General features: G+C 40.0%; 1 protein-coding gene across 1 annotated transcript; it reads right to left on the bottom strand.

Moving 5' to 3' along the window:
• Positions 1–15455: 15455 nt before the first annotated feature.
• On the bottom strand, positions 15456–20293 carry tmem254l.S (transmembrane protein 254-like S homeolog). The gene is made up of 4 exons (XM_018239452.2): positions 20127–20293; positions 19381–19484; positions 17475–17534; positions 15456–15762 (listed from the first exon to the last, which is right to left on the bottom strand). Exons 1-4 carry the CDS (start codon positions 20271–20273, stop codon positions 15639–15641), a joined length of 435 nt encoding a protein of 144 aa, XP_018094941.1. The 5' UTR covers positions 20274–20293; the 3' UTR covers positions 15456–15638.
• Between the last annotated feature and the right edge of the window lie 947 nt (positions 20294–21240).

Below are 21240 nucleotides of genomic sequence, written 5' to 3'. Positions count from 1 at the left end.
GCACAGCTAGTACCTCACCACATCCACAGTAATCCTACCCCATCCAGCCTCGTGGTAGCATCGTTGGTAGGTATTACTTATATCCCAAGCCTGATCTATAAAGGCAGATCATTATTTACTTGTTTTGTACTTTTGGATTAATAAAGGAAGGTGTTTAGCTGCATGTCAAGCTACTCACTACCCCAGGGTAACATGTAGTGAGGACAGAACAGACAGACTAGATTATGTTATAAAATACTCTAGGAATGTTAAATATACAGAATTAGTTAGTAAAAGCAGTTCTTTGCTCCCTCAAAGAGAGTTAGTGTGGCGTTAGTGCTCCCCAACAACACCAGTCTAGTGTAGACACCACAGCTAGAAGGCTGTTATTTACCTCTAGGAGGATTTCACTGGAGGGGATCCAGAAAGACTGAGAGGTAGTGTGACTACACCTTCTAACTTTTTTTTCTTCCTGCCTTACCTGAGCACATGATGTATATGAGTGTTGATGAGCAAAAAATGTGTTGCCATTAGGAAAAACACCCACTGACTTTAATGTATTTGGAGTGAGAAAAAACTTGAGAAATAAATGCCTATTAACTTGAATGCATTTGGACAGACTATATCTAAGACACAAAAAATCGCCCTTTGACTTCAATGCATTTGGAGTAAGAAAAAAAAAAGTTGCGAACATAAAAGTTTTTTTTGTTGTGTATTGATTTCAATGTGTTTCACAAATTTTTATTTTTTGTTTTTGTTGCCTATTGCCTAAGCGAAATGGGACGGATTCGCTCATCACTATGTGTGAGTATACTGTATAATTCTGAATGACTATTTGTATCATCATTACTGTATTTCAGAAATACTTTTATTCGTATGTTCAATAAACCGACATTTCATGGATAAGAACCAGCGCCACCTTTTTATTTTGTCATTGGAGCTTGCACAATATCTAAAAGAACAGTTCAATTTAGGGGGCACATATTCAGTCCTGAAAGTGCAGTTGTGCTCTAAACAAATATATTGTTCCAAAAATAGAAAAACATCCCTTAAAGTTACCAGGGGTGACTTTTTGCTGTTTCTGGTAAAGTGCCATCTAAAGCAACATCACTGGTTATGGTGTCAAGTTCCAGATCTTTTTCAAGCATGGAATTCCTGAAAGGAGCTTCATCTAGTGACTAGTAATTGATAAGAGGATTGTTATTAGTGATAGATAAGAGCTCCATCTAGTGACTGTGTATGAATATGAATAGGAGATGGCTTGAAGAGAAAGGTGAGTAATAAAAAGTAACAATAATATTGTATCCTTACAGAGCATCTGTTTATAGATGGATTCAGAACCCCAAATTTGAAAGCTGGAAAAGTCAGAAAGAAGGCAAATAATGTTAAAACTATAAAAACTATATAAAAAAAAGAAAATATTAAGGCAAATTGAAAAGTTACTTAGAATAACACATTCTGTTAAGCTGGCCATAGATGCAAAGATCCAATCGTAAGAATCGAGGATTCGTACAATTTTCGGACCGTGTGTGAAGATGCTTCTGTAGCTTTCCTTCTCCTTTAAAGGAGAAGTAAAGCTTAACTAAAGAAGTAGGCTAGAAATGTTGTACATACTGTTTTGGACGTCTGTACCAGCCCAAGACAACCACAGCCCTTTATTAGGGAAGATCTGTGCCTCTGAAGATGCCCCAGTAGCTCCCCATCTTCTTTTCTACGGATTCACTGCACATGCTGTGCACTGCTGTGAGTTACTGAGCATAGGGACCAACTCACAATATAAATGTCACAATATACATGTCACAATATAAGACTGATTAGTAATTAATACAGATAATTACTACATGGCAGCACAGAAACTAGTGCAACTAGCATCAGAATGTAATACTCGACCTTGTAGTATCAGCTTATATTACAGTCCAACCTCAATTTATGCTTGGTAATTTGCCACTAAGCTTAGCTTCTCAAGAGCTGCTCAGAGCATGCAGGCCCGGATTTGTGGGAAGGCCGCCTAGGCCCGGGCCTAGGGCGGCAGGATTTTAGGGGGGCGGCATGCTGCCCAACCACACCCACATTGGTTCAAAAACACTGAGGATGCGCAGGAGATACAATCTCCATGAAAATTTGCACGAATAAAGGGGAGGGGGCAGGGGCGACAAACGGCAGTGGGCCTAGGGGCTCCCGCTATGTAAATCCGGCCCTGAGAGCATGTGAGTGTCACAGACACTTTCCAAGATGGTGACCCCCCTGTGACAAGATTGAAGTCCTAGATCATTGCTGCTAGTGATAAGCTGAAACTTTAGGTTGGTGCAATGAGTGCAGTATATAAAATATGGCATTTTTAGCCATATTTATTTTTACAGTTTAGTTCTCCTTTAAAAACACATCAACAGGTTCTTAAATGGGTTAGTTCCTTGCACCTTTCGTGATAATGCAAAGCTGTGCTGCACACAAAACCCTTAGGAGGAGATTTTTATGGATTTTTTTAGGTTTAAATTTAAAGTTTCTCAATGGGCAAGTACATACATTGGATTATAGCTTCTGATATTACTTAATTGTGAATGTGCATAGTTTAAAGTAGCTGAAAGAGTTTGCAGGGAACAAATATAAGACTGCAGCATAGTACAGGTATGGGATCAGTTATCCGGAAACCTGTCACCCTGAAAGTGTTTAAAAAAGTGTTTAAAAAAAGATTTTCTTTATCTCTGTAATAATACAGCAATAACTTGTACTTGATCATAACTAAGATATACAGTAATTTTTCCCTATTAGAGGCAAAATAATCCTACTGGGTTTCATCAAATTTTTGTAACACTTATTTGGTTACTGTCTCTTTATATAGCAATTTACCCTTGCCAATCCAGGGGCCCTGAGTCCCTTTTGCATATGAAAAATACTGGGAACTGGGAATTATAGCGCAGGGCCTCCACCTAGGTAACACTGAGGAAAACACCTCAGGGGGTTCCACTAGGAATAATAAAACACACAGTTGGCAAATGAACAAATAAAAACTTTATATAAACAGTTTAACACTAGGGCAAACTAATACACACTTCACTCCTACACTGGGGGGCACGTGGGGCACTACCTAAACCACTATTAGGTGCTTAACTGTTGCTTTACACAGTCCTTGGTAAATATCACAGTCCAATCCTCCGGAAGGGGTTAATAACCACACAGTTCAAATGATTGTCCCTTCCCCAGAGCTCTTATTTCCCAGGTAGCGCTTCCTTATTCCCCAAAAGTACCTCTCCCTTTTGAAGCTGGCAGCAGCTCTCTCATACCAGGTAAATGGTTAAAAGCAGTCTTCAGTATGGGGCCCCACGCTTGTACCCGTGCCAGTATCCTTCCTTGGGTGGCTCACTCACCGGGGTGCTCTCAGAGGAATTCACACTGGAGATCACACACAGCTCTGCAGCAGAAACAATCTCACTAGTGGCACCTTTCTCCTTCTGAGTTTGCAGCAACTTGGCAGGGGACAGGCTGGGCTCAATCTCCCCAGATTCAGCAGCTTCTTCTCTGTACCTTACAGTCTTAAAGCTACTCATGCTGTCTCTCTCTCTCTCTCTCTCTCTCTCTCTCTCTCTCTCTCTCTGTGCTTTTGGCTCCAAAGTCAGGCACACCCTTTCTCCCAAGGATGCACTGGGGTTCCCAGCCAATCGGGTCGCTATCCAGCATGCAACTGGGCTGGATGATGTCACAGGCAGACATACAGGGGAAGGATTCCTCATGTCCCCTACATTCTCCCCTTGGACAAACTGGGAATGACCTCGCTTGCCGTATGCCCTGGCATGCCTCAACAGTAAAACAGTCAATAATGTTGGTATCACTACTGTTACCTGAGACCCTAACATTTGCCCTACCTGAAGACCTGCGCTTACCCAGACCCAGTCCTTTAGATCTATCGGGGGTATCAGAGGTTTCAGAGACCACCTTCATGCCAACAGGGTTCTCCACAGTAGTCTTCTCTCGACTCAACACCTTTTCCTCTCCAGGGGAGTCACTCTCACAGATGGAAGGCTCATAATAAGACTTCTGTACTGTTATATTTTTGTAAGTCTTACAACTCCGGGCCTGATGACCCATCACTTGGCACTTGTATCACTTGTATCTTCCATAGAATCTTCTAGGCCTGCGGCGTACTTTACACAGTACAGATTGGGTTTCACCTTCATCAGGAACTGGAAAGTTTGGCTGGATGTGGCAAAGCTTGCCACACCTGTAACACTTAGGAACTTTCTTAGCCTCAGCTGGGGGTTTGGCTCTCTCAGACAGTTGAGCTTTTAACTCCTCCAACTCTTTGCGAAGCTTCTTGTTCTCTTCCAACAGTTTAGCATCAGCAGGGGATTTCTCTGTATGCCCTGAAGTGGAACTCCGTTTGACCCTCACATAGGCATCCGTCTCCTCTCGCCGAACTCTCTCCATCAGAGCAACATACCCAGGAGGTAGCTTATCCTGGTTGTGAGCTCTAATTGTCATGGCAACAGGGTCACTATTCAGGGTCCCTCTCTTCAATAGGCGAATTTTCAGAGAATCCATTTCACCATCTGTAATTGCACCGCGGCTCACTAGCAGTATCAGGCCTTGTTCTAGCCACACAAGATAAACAGACAAATCTTCCTTCTCTTTCTGGAAGGTAGAGTGGAAGTGTAGCACTCTCTACAGGGCCAAACGTCACCTCCAGGACTTCAATAAGATCACCTGAAGTAGCATCAGGGTGACCAACCACATAGGATTTTACAACATCCACGGCAGGACTGCGGAGACTCTCAAGGATCTTCCTTCTCATAGTCGTCTCGGGGCCAGTCCAATCTCTCACGGACAAAACAGTGGAGTCTCTCCAACTCTCAAAGGACTCTTCACCTGTGGGTACAGGATCTGTGCCGGAAAACACTTTAAGTCTTTTAAAATTACCATTCCAGGCCAGCTGTGTCTTTTGGTCAGTCAGTTGTCCCAGCGCGCTCACAATCTCTGGGGTATCCAGCCGACCACCAGAGCTATGCCGACTCCCCTTTGAGACCATGCTCTCACAGGATGGACATCTCTTTATTTGACTCTTTTCAGCTGGTGAATCAAACAATGTCTTGTTCAGCGGAACACGCTCATGTGCCTTCACTGCATACTGGGTAGTAAGGGCTTCACCCTGGGTTGTTAACTCATCTGCGTCATCAGACAAGTCAGGCAGAACAATCTTCCAGGGCCCTTCACTTTCAGCATCAATATCAGGGGGAACCGGTCACGATCTATCTCTCTAGGGCTCTCTATAAGAATATTCAGCAGGACCCCAGCAGAATCTCGGCGTGACGCAGCCACTCTTGGGTGGTAAAAAGTCTGTTCCCCATCTAGAACTTGGTAAATAAATTCTTCTGTCACTCTGGGCACCATAGGCCCCACAGCGGCAACCTTTCGGGGGTTAAGTCCCAATTTAGTACACCACTGGCGAACATTTTGTGGAGTTTCAAATGAAGACATATTTTCATCAAACATATCCAGCCTCCCAGTCGACATCTCAGCAGTGCCTCCAAATGTAACACTAATTTGGTTACTGTCTCTTTAAATAGCAATTTACCCTTGGCAATCCAGGGGCCCTGAGTCCCTTTTGCATATGAAAAGTTCTGGGAACTGGGAATTACAGCGCAGTGCCTCCACCTAGGGAACACTGAGGAAAACACCTCAGGGGGTTCCACTAGGAATCATAAAACGCACAGTTGGCAAATTAACAAATAAAATCTTTATATAAACAGTTTAACACTAGGGCAAACTAATACACACTTCACTCCTATACTGGGGGACACGTGGGACACTACCTAAACCACTATTAGGTGCTGTTGCTTTACACAGTCCTTGGTAAATATCACAGTCCAATCTTCCGGAAGGGGTTAATAACCACACAGTTCAAATGATTGTCCCTTCCCCAGAGCTCTTATTCCCCAGGTAGCACTACCTTATTACCCAAAAGTATCTCTCCCTTTTGAAGTTGGCAGCAGCTCTCTCTCTCGTAGCAGGTAAATGGTTAAAAGCAGTCTTCACTATGGGGCCCCACGCTTGTACCCGTGCCAGTATCCTCCCTTGGGTGGCTCACTCACTGGAGTGCTCTCAGAGGAATTCACACTGGAGATTACACACAGCTCTGCAGCAGAAACAATCTCACTAGTGGCACCTTTCTCCTTCTGACTTTGCAGCAACTTGGCAGGGGACAGGCTGGGCTCAATCTCCCCAGATTCAGCAGCTTCTTCTCTGTACCTTACAGTCTTACAGCTACTCACGCTGGCTCTCTGTCTCTCTCTCTGGGAGACCCCATGCTTTTGGCTCCAAAGTCAGGCACACCCTTTCTCCCAAGGATGCACTGGGGTTCCCAGCCAATCGGGTCGCTATCCAGCATGCAACTGGGCTGGACGGACAGGGGAAGGATTCCTCATGTCCCCTACATGTTTAAATAATTTTTTAGCAGACTTAAGATATGGAGAACCCCCAGGTCCCTGGCATTCTGGATAACAGGTTCCAAATCTGAACTGCCTAGAATAGTTCCCTGGCCAGTGAACACAGAGGAGAGCTGGTCTGAGGTATGAGCAGTGGTTGAATTGGGGCGGGATGGCGTCCCGTTACTTTTTTAAAATGACTGTTCTCCATCCCATCGGGGCGGGATGGAATGATTGATAATACCGGAGCTATGTGGAACCATTGATTTTTAAAAAAAAAATTCTCTGTGTTTTGGTGCTGTTTTTTAAGACTGACAGATGATCTGTCCAAGTATGTAAAGAGTGCCAAATTATACTACACCCTATTGGCTGGGCGGGCCCCGCATGCTAACAAATAGCTGCGCATTGCAGGTGTGCCAAATAGTGAGTGTGTGGAGGGCAAAGAGTAGTGCTGCCGGAATGTGAGGGCTGGGCCTGCAGTAAACCATTAGCTGCTAATTGTAAGTAAAAATAATCAAATGTTTACTATATTACTTGCCCTGTGGTTCACAATCTCCTGTTACTGGGTCAAGGGTGGCCGAATTTTGTGTCTGCTGAGCTTGCTTTTTTAGTAAAAGACAACGGTAATTGCCAGGGGGCCATTGTTCCGGACCACCACCACTTCTTCAGATATTACGAAGCTCAGTATGGTGCCCATGGAGCCACAAACACAAGTGGAAAAGTGGAGCGGTGATGATGCTGTGTGCACAGCACTCTCACATGAGCTCACATTTCACTGGGGCGGGCCTGGCATGAACAATTTCTTATTGCGATAGCAGGAATCCACTTGGGCAGTCACTGTCCCTACTCCACAAACACATCCAGCAAAGCAGTTCCAAGCAAAAAGTTCTGCAAATAGCACATTATGCGCCAATGCAATGTTCTTAGCTAGGGACAACTCCACATTCCCGACTGTCCCGCTTAGAAAGCACAATGTACAACTCCTCCTAGTGCTTTTTTAATACTGGGTGGCTCTGCTCTAACTGCCTGTAACTTTCAACTCTCCTGCTTCTGGCATGGTGTCACCATACTGTTATCTGCTACCACCAGCTCCTGTGCTCGCTGCCTGACTCCACTACCGATGTCCCTGAAGTGCAGGCTGGTGCAGTCCCTTGAGCTGAGGGCACTGTCCAGGGGCACAGGGTCCTGTCCCCGCAAACACGGGCTTGCTCTTGTCCCCGGAGCACAGGTTGCTGTTCCCACAAGCAGGGGCTGATGCTGCTGCTGTCCCCACGGCTCAGACTGCTGCTCCCATTATCTCCAGCCACTTGTGGTGCCAACGCTTATACCCCACAAAGCTTCAGCTTTGTCCCTTTTTTCTCGATCAGACAACTGGGGCTTGATAGCAACAGCAGAGAAAGGAGAATCTGCCCCCCCGTCACCCCGGCGGCAGGAGGATTAATGTGTGCGGTCCTGCTCTTCCCTCGCTGTTCCCCAAAGCCCGACAAAGCAGCAGCAACAAGTTTTGTATTGAGAGAGGCAGCAGCAATCAATTCCTCGCATTTGCTTGCAGCTGATTACAAGGGGGCGTGGCTAACACTTGAGTCGTTCCTTGCACATTAGAGCAGTGAGTGGATGACACAGATGTGCCATTTATTTCCATCATATAACAATGTAGTTTGGTGCCTGCTTCTGCCATGCCCTGTGTGTGAGTGCAGCTGCTGCCTGGGAGAGACACACAGAGAGAGAGCAGCCCAATCTAACAGGAACCTTTGGAATGCACACAAGGGAAGAGGCAGATTAGGAACAATGTGATTATCGGGGGTGGTGGCAGCAGGGCAACTCCTTGCACCATTTACACTGAGCAGCTGCTTATTGGGTGCTGGTTGTTAGCCTGTTCTCAGGACAAATGCCACTTTGGGTGTATCTGGGAGTGGGCATGTTGTCCTGCCTGATTCTTACTAACTGCCTTTGTACTATCATTCCCAGCTTGGTCGATAAATTACGATGTATCTGTGGGAGAGTGGAGTATTTTCCCTACAGATATTGTGTGTGGACTATAAAGGGGGATCAAAAGAGGAAAAAAGATTATACAAGTCACATGTAACACATGCTCTATTGGTATCTGATGTTGCATGGGAAGGGAGCCTTTAGGTAAACACTCAGAATGCTGTGTCTTGCCAAGGGTTTAACCACTCAAAGCACTTTACCCAGACTCCACTGAAAAAGATTGCCGTTTTCCCAATTTAACTTGTTTCTTTCTTTCCCTACAGTGTCATCTCTTTTCCAAACTCTTCAAAATCTTGCGGTTGCCTGTGAAGAAACCATTGACTTTTCAGCAAGTGGACCAGACATCTGGACAAGCTACACCTCCTTCCTTTCACTCTATGCTGTGGTCTAAACTTGTCACTACTTGCCAAGGCTAGTGGATTGCAAAAAGAATTTATGGTTTCACGTAAGTGGTCACGCCCATTTGAAGCTTTGAATCTCAATGGATCCAGTCTCATGACTGGGAAGACAGATTTTATGTGGTTGATACGTTTAGCTTGCTTCTTTCTTTCTCTACAGTGTCATCAGCTCTCTGCTGTTTAACTGTCTACCTTGGTGTTAATTGTAGCTGATACATATAGTGAATCTCTCCAGTAAAATTACAACTGTAGACACTTTACATTTAAAAACATCCTTGCAGGCTGTAGCTAAACTGGCATACTTTTGATTAGCCATAAAACAGAATAGTGGATTCTATATAAAGTATTTTTTGTCAATATTTACAATTTCTTTTTAATAAACATGGAAATAGCAGAATAACCATCCCTCCACTTTTTTTAACCCAATTCAAGCCTTGGGTATAAGCCAAGCAACTGTAATCATTGGAGTGCCTAACAACTTGGCACCCCCAAGCTGGATTTAGGGTCAGGCTTCTCCTGAAGTTTTCATGGTATTTAATGCATTCAAAAGAAATTTAAAATGTCAGAACGCAGAACGCATTATAGTTGAGGCAACCATGAACAAAAAAGAATTAATGAAAAGCCCAACCCCAGTGTGGAAACATTGACCCTTTGAAATAGAACTAGTAATTTTTATGTCAATTCTTGAATCCCCATGTAGCCAATACTCATCCAATTTACCCAGTACACAATAAAAATCATATTTCAGTTTTATTTATTCACTAAAAGTTTTTTACACTGGCCAGTTTATAATTTACAATTATAAATTATGTATGAAAACAGATAATAAGTGGGTAATATCAGTAATGTGTTCCTTAGCTTTGTTTTTAATGCCCAGAAATGTCACTCATAGCCACATGCCCATATACAGTATATTCAATACTTAATAGGAAAAGTTATACTTATCCATTGTGTTCTTGCCCTGACATCAGAACTTAGTAACAGTGTGTTTTCTAGCTAGTTTCAATAGTTAAGGCAACATACTGTATGGTGGTGTACCAAGAGCACACTGAGGCCCCCATGCTAAAGAAAGAGGCCAGGCATGAATAGCTGCCCCACCTGCAAAAAATGAGTGGTTGGGGGGGGGGGAATTAAATGCTGGCCCTCTTCCTCTATAGTTACACTACAGGTACTGTAGGTAGTAACTTACAGGAAAAAAGATGAAGAGTGTAGGTTTTCAATTTTTAATTTTCTTTAACTTCACACCAATGGCTATTCCTGCTCCTGAGGTATAATGCGTTTACTGGAATATCTACCACTTTTTCTCCCCCTCTCTTTTGGATTCAGTTAGTGTGTCACACTTATATAAAGAGGCATAAGGTGAAGTTATATCACCCACATAATCTATGATATACAAATTCACATGGTGAAACATAAGAACATACTATCTGGGACTAACTGAAACTAAAAGGGGGGAGAGGATGAGAAAAAATTGCCGATTTTCCAGTAATCACATTATACTTCATACAGAAGCAGGAATAGCCTTAGGCATGAAGTACCTTTATTTGGATGTATATTTGCCAAGGGCACCAAGTTCTGCTGAACTGTTTATAAGCTCCTAATATTTGAGCTGTCAGTTTTTCATAAAAATACACTATTCATTCTTTCTTGTACTTTACTAAAAGCCTTCCAAAGAGGATGCCAAAGGCCTAAAACGTTTTTTGAAAAGCCTATTTAAGGAGGTAAACTATATGGCTATAGTGTGTACCTCTTCTAATAGAGCATAGTCCAAAACTTGTAGATTACAAAAAATTCCTATTCCATTAAGTAAAATTCATTCACAGTAGTCTGATCCCAAAGAGACCCCAGTCCAAGGGCCATGTAGTTAGGTATAATAAAGCAAAAACACAAGCTGGGTAGACTTACTGTTAGTAGAAAAAGGAGCCCAGATGATATAAAAAGTAGACGATCTTAATTAGCACATATTCAAGCTTCCTATTTAAGGAGGTCAACATTATTTCTTGATCTTGGAGAAAACAGTTAACAATAATACAGTAATCATTAAATTCAGCAGTTTGGGTAAAATTCTAATGTTTTAGAAGACACATAGCTACTACACTCATTGTGTTGTCCTTGGGGGATAACAAGAAAAAACAGGGCCAGGCCAAGCCGACCGGCACCCTAAACAGGTGCCGTGGTGGAACAGGTGCAAAAGTAATTAGTGGAGAACAGGACATCCAGGATGCCAATTCCCTTTAAGTTCCCTTCCTATTATACATTTATTGCTCAAGCTTGCTTCTGGTTGAACAGATCCTGCTAAAGATCCTTTTCAATTCCCATTTTGAACCCTGGCCTTTACAGTTGTGTTCAGAATAATAGCAATGTGTTTTAAAAAAGTAAATAAAGCTCAAAATCCTTGTAATAGATTTTATTTCCCCACACGCAAATGCATTGGGAACACTGCACAGTGTCTAGCAGTGTCTGCATTCTTCTTTACAAATTCAAACATTCACTGTATAAACTGAAAAATGTTTAAACATTTTTGAAGTCACCCCACAAGTTTTCTATTGGATTAAGGTCCAGGGATTGGGATGGCCGCTCCATAATGTCAATCTTGTTGGTCTGGAACCAATATGTTGCTTGTTTACTGGTGTGTTTGGGGAAGTTGTCTTATTGAAACACCCATTTTAACAGCATTTCCTTAAGAGGCAACATGACCTCTTCAAGTATTGTAACCTCTTCAGCACATCTTTTTTAACAATAGGATTTGCGGGGCTTCTTGCTGATAGCTTGGCTTCACTTAGGCATCTTCTAATTGTAACAGTGCGCACAGGTAACTTTACATCTTCTTTAATCTTCCTGGAGCTGATCATTGGCTGAGCCTTTGCCATTTTAGCTATTCTTATATCCATTCAAATAATTGTTTTGGTTGCCATTTTAAAGCATCTGAGATCATTTTAGCTGAGCAGCCTATCATTTTCTGCACTTCTTATATGTTTTCCCCTATTCAATCAATTTTTTAATCAAAGTACGCTTTTCTTCTAAATAATGTATGGAACGACACATTTTACTGTATTTACTGCCTTCTTTCCTTAAATAAGGGCAGTAATTAACACCTGTTTTTTTCACAGAATGAGTGACCTCACTAATTGAACTCCACACTGATATTATTTTGAACAATTAATGATTCAATTACACATAAGCAGCAGCATGCATGCAATGACTGTTGGTTTTCTATTACACTACTACAAAAACAGTGATTTATCAGGTTAGTGATGTCGGACTGCTATTATTCTAAACACAACTGTATACCTGACTATGGATCTCTGCCTTCCTTTTGCATGTTTTGACCCCGACACAGTCTGATCTTTGCCTCTACCTAATACTGTTTTACACAGTCTGATCTCTAAAGAAAGTAGTTTCCCAGCTAGAACTGCAGCAGGCCCCAAAACGGCATTAAAGGGGTTGTTCCCCTTTAAACTGACTTTTAGGGGCAGAATTATCAAGGGCCGAAGTGAATTTGAGGGAATTTTTGAAGTAAAAAATTCGAAATTCTTCGGATACTTTGACTATCGAATAGAATACTCAGAATAAAAAACCTCAACTTCAATTCTTCGCCAAATTAAACCTGCCGAAATTGCTATGTTAAACTTTGGGTTTTGGAAATCCTTTGAATCGTTTGATTTTAATTCGATTCAAATTCTCTGAAAAAACTTTGAATTCGATATTTGAATTCAAAGTATTTAAATTTGATGGTCGAATTTCGAAGTATTTTTAACTTCGAAGTTCTACCATTGATCAATCTGCCCCTTAGTATGAGAGTGATATCCAGAGACATTTTGCAATTATGTTTCATTTTTCATTATTTGTGGTTTTTGAATTATTTAGCTTTTTATTCAGCAGCTCTCCAGTTTGCAGTTTCTGCAGTCTTACCCTAGCAACCATGCATTGATTTGAATAAGACACTAGGATATGAATATGAGAGGACCTGAACAGAAAGATGAGTAGTAAAAAGTTGCAATAACAATACATTTGTAGCCTTACAGAGCATTTGTTTTTTAGATGGGGTCAGTGACTCCCATTTGAAAGCTGGAAAGAGTCAGAGGAAGAAAGTGAATGTATAAACTATAAAAAATAAATAACGAAGACCAATTGAAAAGTTGCTTAGAATTCTCCATTCTATAACATACTAAAAGTTAACCTAAAGGTGAACCACCACTACTTTAATGAATACCAGGGGGAGACATTTATAAAGTTTGTGCACAAGTTAAAGCATTTATACGCATATGATTTTGTGCATGTTTTCCTCTACCGCCTAGATATTGCTTGTTGTACCTGTTTTCTTTTTTTTTTTTGTAAATCCCAGTAAAAAAATAGCAAAATTAAATGTGTTTGTTTGAGCATGGCCACTGTGGGCATTCTTGTGTGCAAATATATCGTTGAAGGTAATTCTGCAAATATAAATTTGCGAAATCTGTTTAGTGAATATTTTTTTCCACCACCAAAGTCATGATGTAAACTCCAACACAGAGGGGGTTATTTATTAAGCTCTGTATTTTTCTGGTCGGACTTTTAAAGGGGAAAATGCAATTTTTTCAGAGATATAAAATCTGATTTGTCTGATGCTTTAAAGTCAAATGAAAAAATTACTCCAACTCAGACCTCAGGAGAACATGTAAAAGTCAATGGCAGATGTCCAGTTAACAATTGGAGGATTCTCTGTGCTTTCAGCTGATTTTACGAAAAAAATCGTAGTCTTCAAGAGCAAAATCCAAAAAAAAGTAGGATTCAGATTTTTTTTTTTACGATTTTAGCATGACTTTTTATGCTCCAGAAAAATTTGTGAAAATGTATTGATAATAGGGGGGAGAAAGTCAGTGTGGATTTGGTCAGAGTCATTTTCAGAAAATAGTGAACTTTTGATAAATAATCCCCAGAGTGTAATATGTATTTACATTTTCTCAGTTTGTGATTATGCCATATTTAAAAAGCTTTTACATGGGTGGTTCAGCTTCAAGTAAACTTTTCGTATGATATAGAATGGCTAATCAATTGGTCTTTATTATTTATTTATTTTTATAGTTTTTGAATTATTTGCCTTCTTCTTCTGACTCTTCCCAACTTTCAAATGGGGGTCACTGACTGTAGCTCTGTACAGCTACAAATGTGTTGTTATTGACACTTTTTATTACTCATCTTTTAATTCAGACCTCTCCTATTCATATTCCAGTCTCTTATTCAAATCAATGTATGGTTGCTAGGGTAATTTGAACCATAGCAACCAGATTGCTGAAATTGCAAATTGGAAAGCTGCTGAATAAAAATCTAAATAACCCAAAAAACACAAATAAAAACCAATTGCAACATGAGTTAGAATTTCACTCTATATCACACATGAAATAACAAGTAAAAATGTTTCAATATGTTATCTTGCCCCTGCATGTTTCAGGCTGTAAGCCAAAGGGTCTTAGGAAATTCTGAGATACACCCAGCACACACACAAGGCACAGCTACAAAGTTAGTGAACAACCCTTACCTAAATCAACCTCTAATTACTATATCTTGGCCTACATAATCTGATATTAATCCATACTATTGATATTAAAAAACAACATCTCAATATTCTCTTTTATCGTGTTAATGCCCTGAAACACAAGTGCACTTTACAAACCACATTACAAGACTAACCACATTTTACCTTTGCAACAAACCCCTTTTACCTTTGTTGTACAAGTAAGAATAGAAGTATTTTAAAAAATATTTCCTCGTTCAGACAGGCACGTACCATGAAAGGAATCCAACATATGAATTAAGTATTGCTTAAGGCCATAATAATTATTTAATAGCTGCTAACCACTGTGAACAGTTGTCCACATTTACATTACTTATTAAAAGAGACACCAACAAGATAATGCTCTTCTATCTAAAATAGGTTTCTTAAAATAAATTTTAATGTAAGGAATAAAATGATTAAAAAACAGTGAAAAAGCGTTGACTCCTTCCTAACACACAATGCAAAATAGCTAGGGATGCACCGAATCCACTTTTTTGGATTCGGCCGAACCCCCGAATCCTTTGCATAAGATTCGGCCGAATACCGAACCGAATCCGAACCCTAATTTGCATATGCTAAATGCATATGCTAAACAGTCTTCTGCTACACAAATGTTTTATAAAAAGGCTCATTCTTAGAAGATTAATAATGATTTCAAACATTACAGATATATGAATAGAAAACTAAAAATGAGTATGAGGTAATCACCCAGGCAAAAACCTCAGAGCATCAGACCAATTGTTAACATATGTTTCCAAGCTTAATTGTGTTTAGAACAAAATTAACATATAGTATAAGCTTTCAGTCATGAAAATAAGAAAGTTAAAAATTGTCTACTGAAATAATCAAATAAAATGCCATTATCCTTTCCTTATGAAATCAGTGTTAAATTTTGATTGACAGTTAGGTCTAATACATATTTTGATTAGAGATAACTCTTTTGAACGTTCACTGACTGTAGCACAAATCCTTTAAGTAGAGTGGCAGAATTTGTGTTGCAGTAGGTCATTTTGAAAGAGTATGCTCTTATACATATTCTAGGTAAAGGGAGATTTTTAGCAACAGGATAGTTAGAAGCTCATAACACTACTGTTTTTATCACATAAACCACATACAATAAAAAAAACTTATCTCAGTCAATATGCTCATCTCTTGCTTTATTTCAGTATTGTAATTATGGGACAGTGCTGCTTGAAAGGCACATAATAATACTTGGTCAGTTGTTAACCATAGTATTCATTTTGATGGAAGTTTCCAGCCTAGTGTAATGCTTAGTATGTAATATTAAAAAGTTTGAATTATGCACAGGTTCTCTTCAGATTCCTATCTCGTTTTTTTTGTTGAACCAGGGTTGTATGCAAGAATCAGCGAGAGAGATGATATTCCAAAGAGAAATGTCTGTAGGACCCAAAGGATTTGCACACTGGTGTCTGTAATTCCTTTTGATCTAGAAATGAAGAGGGAAAAGAAAAACAGAAAAATGAGTTGTCAAAAATTAGGTTAGTTTTTACATAGGGCTGGCTGTCAGTTTTCAAGAGAATGTGTTCAGTATCAGCCTAGTTAAATGTTTTTACATGGGAAGTGATAAGAAAATACTGCAATTGGTTCACAAGGAATATTAAAAGTTAATATTATGTGTTAGCAAAATGATATTAATGTAAAATTACAAGATGTGACTGCCAACATTGTTTGAAATATATAACTGACAAAGCTGTCTTTGTACAGGTCTCTAAAAAATATATTGCATAAAACAGCTGCTTCAGGTAAATAAACCATTCTCATATTAATATACTTTTTTAGTAGTATTTGCCATTGGGTAATCATAAAAAGAAAATTGCCATTTTAAAAAATAAGGGCTGCTTCCTGGCATCTTAGGATTCACTGTGCACACAAACAAACCATACAGGTTGCACAAGCCAATTAACAAACAGAGTTCTGTCTTTTGCTTCCACACTTCTTCCTTTTACAGTTAGAGCTGTAGTATTTCTGGTCAGGTGGTCTCTGAGGCAGTACAGAGACCATCATGAAATGGTTGTTCAAGGCAAGAGTTTTAAAAGGGCAATATCTACTTTAATATATATTCCAGTTTGGTAGGATTCTTTAATATGCCACTTAATTTGATATAAATTGATGTGTTGCTTAAGAATTCATTTTGGGGGTATAGTTTTCCTTTAACTATTTTAATGATGGTCAAGGTTTAACAAATTTGTCTATTGACTGAAGAACCCTGCAGATTATACCAGGTATGTAAAAGTGATACCAAAATATAATTTACTTTTCTCTCACTCTTATAATGATTTTTTCAGAATATTGATTTATTTTATATGTTTGAGTACAAAAAGGCATATAGGAGTGAGAAGCAATTGGGGATTAGTTACTGATTTATCCTATAAAAATTAGTTTTATTTTTCCATCCTTTTTTCTATAGTGAAAATATATTCTTAGCTCTATAGCAATGACTACTTAAATTAATGTTAAGACCAGATGTCTATTAAATACAAAGGCCGATTGTAGCCTGTGCTCGGAAGTGCAATGCACCAGCCAGATGCCAAATTTTAAACTTTTCATACATTAAAAATGTTTATTATGATCCACTGTAAAATTGTATTTGAGGTTTTCTTTCATATGTCATTGGCATATGAGGTGGTTTGGCTGTAATGTGACAAGCAGGAGCACAAAACAGTCTTCCCCAGCAGCACTTCATTCCCATTCAAATGAATACAAACTATTCCACCTATAGCAGGAACTAATTATGCACTGCAAAGTATTCACATTTTTTTCAAGCGCATATTCTTATTATGTGTTATTTTACCTAAAAGGTGCCAAAGATTTTCATCATTACAAAAGACCGCTTGGGGAAAATTATGGAAACCTCATGTGAGTATTGAAACTCACATTGGGTTTCCTTGATATTATTGATATGATCGGCTCTAGCAATCATAAATAGGCCTCTAGGTGTGTTGCAACCACAACATGATCAGTATTATTATTAGTCTTCTTGCTCTTCATATAAAAGAACAAAAAAGAACAAAACACTCTATGCACTTTTGACAGGAATGTGAAAAATGATTCTGCCTGTAAGTGACAAGTTTGCCATTTTAAAACAAAAGTTGCCTAGAATATTTTGCAGCCTAACAAGGAAAATGAAGATATACTAACCTGCAAAGCCAGGCACTGTATACAGCCTCCAGAAAGTGCACTATCCACGCTCCCCAAAACCTGTTTGAATAAATTAAAAAATGTTTTTCAGGAAAAAAAAAAGGATCCCTTTTAGCAGCAGATAAAGAAAAATGGCAGCTCTTCACTCACTTGCAGATATTAGTAAACAGTTATTTCTGAGAAGCAACCATATCATTCTTTATGAAGCCGATCAATAAACTAATATCTATGGCACATAGATATCAGTCATGATTGTCTGGCTAGCATATACATACAATATGTAACGATCGCCGCCCGGAGCAGGCCCAGGAGCTCCGGGCGGCGCGTCCTCTCCTGCCAGCGTCGCTCCCAAGATGGCGGCGCCCATGGCCGCCACGTGGGTAAGCGGCGCCGGCGCGATGACGTCAGTGCGCCGACGTCGGCGCAAGGACGTCAATGACGTCATTAAGGCGCCAAATTCAAATAAAAAGCCTGTTTAGACGCCAGGATGGCGCCCAAGTATAGGAAACCTTGCCCTAAGTATTTCCTGGGTTCCCTGTGTGCTAATATTCCTTATCCTGATCCTGATTATTATCCTTGACCCCTGCCTGGCCTTTGGACTTTGCTGTTATCTGCCTGCCCCTGAACTCTTGCCTGGATTCTGACTACTCTCTGGATTAACCCCTTGGACACCGCGACCTTGCACCCTCAAGAAGGCTTCCTCCTTGATCCCGACTACCTCCCTGGAGGGAGCTCCCGGCTCCCTGACACAATAGCCATACAAAAATGTTTTATTTGTACATGTCGCCAGATTAGGCAAAATGTTTAGCCCATATTGGTCCCCAAACAATGTCTCACAAGCAACATTACTCCATAAATTACATTTGACTCCAATTTATTAGAGAATAAGAACACCAATGTATCCAAAATAATTTTTCTTCTGATAATCTGATATCCGGTACTGGAAAGCACTGCAAGACCCTGAATTGCTGCTTTAAAACTGCTACAAATAGCTTATTTATAAAAAATGATATGTCAGTGAAGAATGACCTTAGTTCACTGATAGAAAAAAATGTAAGTAACCCTAACACTACTTAACATGTTAAGAACTAACCTAGATAACAAGAATGACCTCTGACACTAACAAATAAGAGTGTAAAAAAAACATTTCTGTGGTAATGTACATGAAGCTTTTTTCAGTAGCGAGCAAAGTCTAATGTTACATGCAGACGGTAAATATCTGTGGTTACTTATTTATATCTTATGTGGGTGTGCTTTTTGTCCTATCAAGCCAATGAAACTTTCTCACCAATATCAAATATTCAATATTAAATATTTCAGTGCCATTAATAACCACCTAGTTCTAATTACCTCTCTGACACAAACACAAATTATGCTGCAGAAAGACTATCTGACATATGCCTGTATACAATGAGTTTTTCAATTCCTGCACCTTGGGCATTATTAGCCTTGGCCCCTGGAGTGTCTAACGTCTCATATATAAATACGTGAGCTACACATATCATGGTGCTAGATAAATAGATGATGATTTATTAAATTAATCAAAAATGTTGTTTCTTATATATCTTAAATATAATTGTATGGTACAGAATCAGTAACAAAACTGGTTTTTAGAGGACACCAATGCAAGATATATATGGGGCAATATTTCACAAAAATATTTCTGAAAAATAATATTGTAACATTTGAATTGGCTCCTAAAAGAAGCCTAGAAGCTTTCTCATGCCATTTACAAAATGAGGGTGACTTGGATGCTGCCAATATTGTCCCTATTATAAGCTGCCACTGCACTTAAACAACAGTTACGGTACTCGGATTATTGCAAATGAAGCCAAAAAATAAACATTACCATTATTGTGTATTTAAAATTGCTACAAATTTATGTGCAGGGCTTCCTTCAACTTACCCATAATACATGAGTGTGGGGTGACTTTTCACTGTGTACTCAGCAAAGGATCCTAATGGTCCCAAGAACTTATAAGGAACGGTTGTAGGCCAGAAAACTGTCCACTGAAACAAAGAGCACAGAAAGCATGAAGTCAGGGTGTCCCTATATGCATTTGGATATCATTCAAACCAGTGTAATAACAGGCAACCTAAAGATACAGTGGAAAGCTCCAAATGCAGTCTAAATGCAAAAAAACTTTGCTTTTCACAGTTGGTACATTTATGTACTGTGCTCTACTGCTGTTTGCCAGTCCAAAGCATTTCCCATTTTATGATAAACCCATGTACCCAGAGTGTGATTTATTTATGAAAGGACTCTTAGGTGCATGGATAGGTTATCAACAGGTATAGTGTGGCTCTAAGCATTTACTTAAGATGCACAGAGTTTTATAACAGCACAGTGATGCAGGCTATGAGCAAATTTTTTGGAGAGGGTGTTTCAAAACAGACCCAAATTAACAGAAAGAACGGAAAATCCTGCTTTTTTCTGTCTCCTCAATTGCTTTCTCTCTCTCACACACACAGCACAGATTCTTGCAGCAGCAGCAGCAGCATGGATATCGTGAGGAGATAATAAAGCTTTCTGCAGATGAAAGTGGCTGCCTGCACTCAGTACAGTTAAAATCATGGCATGTTCCAAGTCACCAGCAGATGCCCTTTTAGTAAAGCAGCTCTGTCATCAATACTGAATTGTTCTCATCTTACTGCAAAGAATCCCATGGACAGACCAATGACAGCCATCCAGAACAGGCTTGTCCTCTTAAAATAGGCAGCACCAGAAGTCGATGCCATGGCTGGAGATGAATTGCCTGCTTTACAAATGAAAGCAGTAGTTGAACCGTGACACCTCATGTGATTGTGTTATGAAGTGTCTGATTGGTCACCTCATTTGCTCACCCTATTGGCTCAAATAATGAGCCAATACTGTACGCATTTGTGCTGCAAATTGCATAAGTCTGACTCTGAGATCCCCTTCCCTTAGCCAGTACACTCCCACTTGCATAACTCCCTTCATTTCACTAGCACTAGCATGCTGTGGGTTTGTTTCAATAGCAGGAAGACACTTTAATCTGTTCCCACACTGGTGTCGCTTATCTGCTAAACACATCATGGCTGCTGGTAATACCACAGTCAGCGCCAGGTGCTCTCTCCATATCTGTTTTTCTGCTTGTGTAGACTGAATCTGTCCATGTTGTGGAATGCAAAGGTTAATTTTGCTAGAACAGTTTTCAGAGTGTCTATGAATAAGTGGCAGGGGTAAAATAAAGGTGTGTTAATAGCTTTACAGGGTGATAGGTAAGTGAGAGTAAATGGGTATACTACCTCCTGCCCAACCTCAGGTGGGGCAGGTGGTAGTATAGGGGCCCCATGAGGCCATAATTCATATAGAAATTAAATAAATATTGGTAAAACAAGTAAACCTCTAGACATTGTGGGGGCCCAAAAAATTATTTGGCGTGGGGCCCATTTATATATAGTTATGCCACTGGCTACACCAGGCTGGGCATGACAGCAATTCACCCTACCCCCATCCACATTCTTGTGACGCCACTTAGATACAAGACCACAGACAAATGTAACTTCAAGTCTAGCTATAAGGGGTTAAACGCTCCAGCACTCAGTGTTTTGCTAGCATTACACATTTGTGCAATCAGACCCCTCACACCCCTAACTAACTCTGACATCCCTAAATAAAGAATAATTTTTTAAACTTTGAAAGAATGTTTTGGAATATATTTTTGGAGTTGATATATGTGCCCTTTTTAGCTGGGGGCTTTATTCCAATGTTTTTGGCCCTTTTTGACAGGCCCTTACAGAC

This window comes from Xenopus laevis, chromosome 7S, assembly GCF_017654675.1.
Source record: "Xenopus laevis strain J_2021 chromosome 7S, Xenopus_laevis_v10.1, whole genome shotgun sequence".
NCBI classification, from domain to species: domain Eukaryota; kingdom Metazoa; phylum Chordata; class Amphibia; order Anura; family Pipidae; genus Xenopus; species Xenopus laevis.
The sequence above is the reverse complement of the archived record's forward strand: the minus strand, read 5'-3'. Positions and strand labels throughout refer to the sequence as shown.